The 5,384-nt window shown below is 40.3% G+C and overlaps 1 protein-coding gene across 1 annotated transcript; it reads left to right on the plus strand.

Moving 5' to 3' along the window:
* Positions 1-720: 720 nt before the first annotated feature.
* Positions 721-5,171, plus strand: cdca7a (cell division cycle associated 7a). Its single transcript, XM_020634501.3, has 10 exons — positions 721-876; positions 1,611-1,751; positions 1,854-1,973; positions 2,073-2,273; positions 2,379-2,456; positions 2,538-2,729; positions 2,840-2,968; positions 3,067-3,216; positions 3,293-3,429; positions 3,526-5,171. The coding sequence occupies exons 1-10, from the start codon at positions 745-747 to the stop codon at positions 3,557-3,559; spliced, it is 1,314 nt and encodes a 437-aa protein (XP_020490157.2). The 5' UTR covers positions 721-744; the 3' UTR covers positions 3,560-5,171.
* Positions 5,172-5,384: the final 213 nt, after the last annotated feature.

Here is a 5,384-nt window from a genome sequence, read left to right on the forward strand (position 1 = left end):
GTTGCAGATTGGATAATAATAAGCCTCTTTAGTGTCTTTGTGTGCAGTGTTGTTGACATGGAAATGCAAAAATCTACTGACACCCTTGTTTGACAATAGTTGTACACTCAAAAGTGCAAAGGCGTAATTATTTGTGCTACTTGGCCTTGTTATTTTATGCTCCTCTTTGATGCATATCAACTTCCTGTTGAGGCATAACCCTATATTTCTACTCTAAAATGTTTGTAGTTCTTTATTTGTGTATTGTCTTCTTACGAAATTTACTCATCTCCTTTTGCCCTTTGCTGATAAATCTCATTGCTTTAAATTATGTATTTACCTACATAATGTGTATCTAAATGTTTCATATCGCAAAGTCATTTCGGATGTTCCATTACTATTTTCTATCTGCTAAAATGTTGAAAGTAATTCCCTGGGGGACTTTTGGACTCTGAGTTTTACTCCCCTTTTTTCAGTTTGAAAAAACTCAACATTTTTACCCGCGTCGCATGCAAATTCTCAAATAAAAAGTTCGCGCCACTACAGACTACCTGGAAGACCCACGGTCCTTATCGCTAAAACGCCACATAGAATAAAGAAAGTACGGTGTTTTGTGAATCAAAGAAATAATCAACTTACCTAAGGGTGATAATAATCAGGTTTTCTTACAAATTTATCCTCCGTATTTTGCAGAACATACTTTGTTTTACGAAACTCCCTGCGTACATTTTATGCAGCTTTCAGGACCTTCGGGTGGCGCGGGAAATGAACAGAGTGTGGACTACATGCAGCTGCAGGTCCTGCATTGTTCAGTGCAGAGCTGTAGCAACGTTTGTCTGTGTGTCTCTGTTTGTCTGGGACGATTTGAAAAGAAAAATGCCCTCCACACGCTCCAAGGTAAGAAAACAGTTTATTTGGTAAACATTGAAAATGATTTTGTTTAATTAACTTATTTATGATTTAAAAAATCTTCTTTTGCCACTTTTTCCAACGTTAAATCATTTTCATTCTCGACCCTAGGTTATAAAGTCTTTGCACCAAGTATTAGCTTACACTTTTGTATCTCCAAACTGCACAATTTAGTTATATTTTTTTAAAGTAAAGCAACTTGGGGATTTAACCTTATTTAACTCGGTTGGCTTTACTACTGGTACAAGATTAGTCTAAGGTTGCAACTTTTTCTTTGGTAGCGATTAGTTAGGTGAAGGAAATACTGTGAATGCTGGCAGTTTGATTAACAATGTAGAAATCCCTTCAGTCATGTAGAAATGTAACAGCAGTTGTATTTCAACAAGGACAACAAAGTCACCTACATTTGGCCAGGTTTGTGGGTAGGGGTGTGTCCTGTTATCTGCTCCAACTCATGCAACTCCAAGACCGGAAACACAGACTGAGGATGATTTTATTTGATAAATAGATTGACCCCCACATATTTGGGAATCACTTTGAATTGAAATTAAACTATTTCACATTTACAATCTGAAAGTCTTGAGCTTTTATTTTGAATATTTGTACTTTCTTAAAATATAAATATAACATTATAATATAGTGTCTGATTTAAAACTGAAGTGATGATATTTTGTGTCTTTTGCTTTTATCTGTATCTTACACTCTCCTGTTTTCATTTACAGACTCTGGCATCCCAGCCTCTGTCCAAAAGGATGAGTTTGAGGAGTTTCCGCAGCAACCCCCTGGTTCCCATGGAGACGTCCTCCTCGTCCTCTGATGACAGCTGTGATAGCTTTGGCTCTGATGGAGGCTTCGCAAATACGGTAAAAATTACATTTCAAACTTTGTATTTCAAAATAATTTGTGTTTAAATTTGTTGGGTCTTTGCATCACTATTTGAAACCTATCTTTGTGTTTTTATTTAGAGGAGATGCTTGAGGCCAACGAGGCGGATGGCAGAGAAGCCAAAGGTGTTTGAGACATCTTCAGAGGAGGACACATGCAGCGGGTTTGAGAACGTTATCAATACTCAGATGAAAGCCATGGTAAGTTTTCTGAGGAGAAAATACACTTGCAATGTATTTCAGAATTTAAACAGAAATCGAAAGAGTTCATTCATTTTTTTTACCTTTATCGTCTTTCAGAAAGTGGACACTGAAACTCCAAAACGTGGCCGCAGGTCTAGTATCCTTAAAGTGGCCATGACGTTTCCATCCAAAAAGATCGGCAAGAAGAGACCTGCATCTGAACCGCTCCCTCAGGTTAAAGCAAAGGACATGGACTCTGAGGAGGAAGAAAACTTCATGCACAAGAGAGCCCTGAATATTAAGGAGAACAAAGAAATGGTATAATTTGCTTTACTTGTTTAAGTGTTTCTGAGTAGTTATTTAAACTGAACTTTGATCTGAACAGTCTTTCATCATACTCATGCATTTCTTTTTTTTTTTTAGCTGGCAAAGCTCATGGCTGAGCTGAACAAAGTACCCGGTCTGTTTCCAAGACGAATGGCTTTGTCTGCTTCCACTACGGTAATTTAAATCCCAGATCAACATCTGAATCAGCACACATCTCTAGCTCAGTGTTAACCCGTACTGTATCATCCTCTTCAGCCCCGCCAGGCACCTCGGCGCTCCATGGGAACTCCAGGAGTGCGAAGGAGGAACCCTGAGCGCTCGTCTCGGCCCCACACCAGGTCTCGCACGCTGGTGAATGGGCCCCCGAGCCCGGCTCCAGAGGAGGAGCCCGAAGACAAGTTCAGCCTGGTTCGCAAGGGCCGCTACTATGAAGAGGACGACGAGCCAGTAAGTCTCAAAACAACCTGCTCGCCCTCTCTCTCTCGTTGCATCAACTTCTTCTAATACAGCATAGGTAATAATCACATTCTGACACGCTGTGTTTATTCCATCTGCAGCCCCGTCGCCGTTCCTTTAATGGCACTAAGGCCATCCCACATGTCGTGCGACCTGTTGAAGATATCACTGAGACAGAGCTGCAGAGGATTTGTGACAACGTGCGGGAGAAAGTCTACAACAGCTCCACCGTAGGTTCCTTATAAAAAAAAAAAAAAAAAAAGATCTGAGAAGGTTTGCTTGTTAGGCCATCAGCTGAGGTTTAAAAATGCATTTTCCTTATTTTCAGGGATCGACTTGCCATCAGTGCCGCCAGAAAACAACCGACACCAAAACCAACTGCCGTAACCCTGAGTGTGTTGGAGTGAGGGGTCAGTTCTGCGGCCCCTGTCTCCGTAACCGATACGGAGAGGAGGTCCGAGACGCTCTGCTGGATGCTGTAAGTATCTAGATCTGCAAGGTTATCTTCAATGCCGTGCGTGTGCGCGCACTGACTGATTTCCTTCTTTCATCAGGAGTGGCAGTGCCCGCCGTGCAGAGGGATCTGTAACTGCAGCTTCTGTAGGGCCAGAGACGGCCGCTGTGCCACTGGAGTGTTGGTTTACCTGGCTAAATATCATGGCTTTGATAACGTGCACGCCTACCTGAAGAGGTATGTGCAGCCTTTTTAGAACGTCAAACTTTTACAACAAATGTTCACACAGTTGAGAGTTTGTTCTTTAACTCTGTGGCTCTTCTTTATCTGCAGCTTGAAAAAGGAGCTGGAAGAGAGCAGCGAATAAAAGAGGAAGGACGGAGCACATCCTGGACCTGACCAACCATCACGTTACACAAACTGTTCATTGTGTTTGAGGCGTTGTGAAGCAGTGCTTAGAGTTCCTGTTTGGGGAATTTTAAATACTTTTTGTAAGTATCGATTTACATTTGGAGGAATCTCCAAAAGCCAGTTCTCTCTGGCCATGAGCTTGAATCATTTTTCCCCCTCCACATCTCCCTCTGCCTTCTCAACCTTTTAAAGGCTTTGTGATTTTTTTTTTTTTGATCTAGTAGATGCACCAGCATGAAACCAAAACAACTCGCGCTGCATTGTTGTGTTAGCATGTTAATGCTAGCGATCTTTATTATGCTCGTATCTTCACACTGCATGTAAATTTACCTGAAATGAGCGTGATCTAGAAACACAGTTAAGCAGTGAGTACAGTATGTTATTCTTCTTTTCTCTAGTCCCTCAATTAAACAACATTTATACACGAGCGGAGGAGTCAGCCGGCCGTCCCGACGATGTAAACAAACTGAAGATAGGACTCTGAAAACATCACAGTGGGACTCGGGTGTTACACTCATTGTAGACAGTCATGACTCAGAGTTATTTTCAGAGGATATACTTGATTTCTATTATATTTAAGTGTGAAAAATCACATAAGGCCATTTTTTGAAACATTCCATATGTTCACTTGTTAAATGTCTCTCTTTGATCTTTAATATGAAGATTGAGCAGAATCTTCCTCCCTTTTTTAAAAAAAAAAAAAAAAAAAAAGGGTGTTCAGATGATCTGCTGTATTTTACATTGTTTTAAATGTATAGATTTTATACAGGCCCACTTATTTCCTGTAGTTCATTACAGGAAATGAATTACTGAATTACCAAGTGATATGTTTTTGTGCCTTTTTCTGAAAAAGTATTTTCTGCTGCAAATTGATGCTTCAGCTGTAAATGTATGCTTGTGTTTTTACAAGATGTCCAATGAAAATATTAAACAAACAACAAAATGATGAGTCTTGGGTGGCATGTCCCGTAGAAGCAGCGTGGTGCTCTTCATGCAGCTGAGGTGATGGAGGTGGAAAGGGCACAGACCGGGGTCCACTGCCTCTCACTTTAAAGCCGTGTGGAACTGTGATATACTACAGGCTCTGGTTAAATATCCTTCATTAGATAACTGTCACTAATGGTGTGGAAACAATTAGCACACTCTAATGGGAATCTCATACCTGTAAATCATTTGATCCTGTTAAGGCACATTCTCGCTCTGCTGCAGTCTCTTTGGCTCATTTTCTGCTGTACTCAGTTTTAAGTAGGAATGGTTGAAGGTGCCGCTGAATTGGCCACAGAGTTATGGCCTGCGTTTTTTTTTTTTTTTTTTTTTTTTTTTCTTCAAGTGTAATACTCTACACCAAATGACATGGAATTAACGTTGTGTTGCATCTGAAATGTTCTTCACTGGACCCACATGATACATGTTGAAAGTAATCAACAGTTGAGGTTTTTCTCCACCATGATGCAGGTTGAGGTTATGTAACCATCAGATACTGCAGTCTGACCTCTTGATGGATTCATTTGGTGTGTTAAAGCTTGCTTTGTGTTTACTGTACATTTTCATTAAAGCGTTAATCACTGCATCATCTGTTTTATTTGATCGATCATCACTCCACTCAGAATGCAGCTTATTATTGTGATGCAATGCATGTGTGTGAGCATTGACGATCTAAAAGAGTCAAGTTCACTATCAATCACTGTTCACTGACTACGGCCCGTGTTTAATGTATGCTTCTTTCCATATAGTAAAAATGATTTATGTAATCTGAACAAAGTGTTAATTCAATCCTCACG

The sequence above is a fragment of the Labrus bergylta genome, chromosome 13 (genome assembly GCF_963930695.1).
Source record: "Labrus bergylta chromosome 13, fLabBer1.1, whole genome shotgun sequence".
Classification (NCBI taxonomy): Eukaryota; Metazoa; Chordata; class Actinopteri; order Labriformes; family Labridae; genus Labrus; species Labrus bergylta.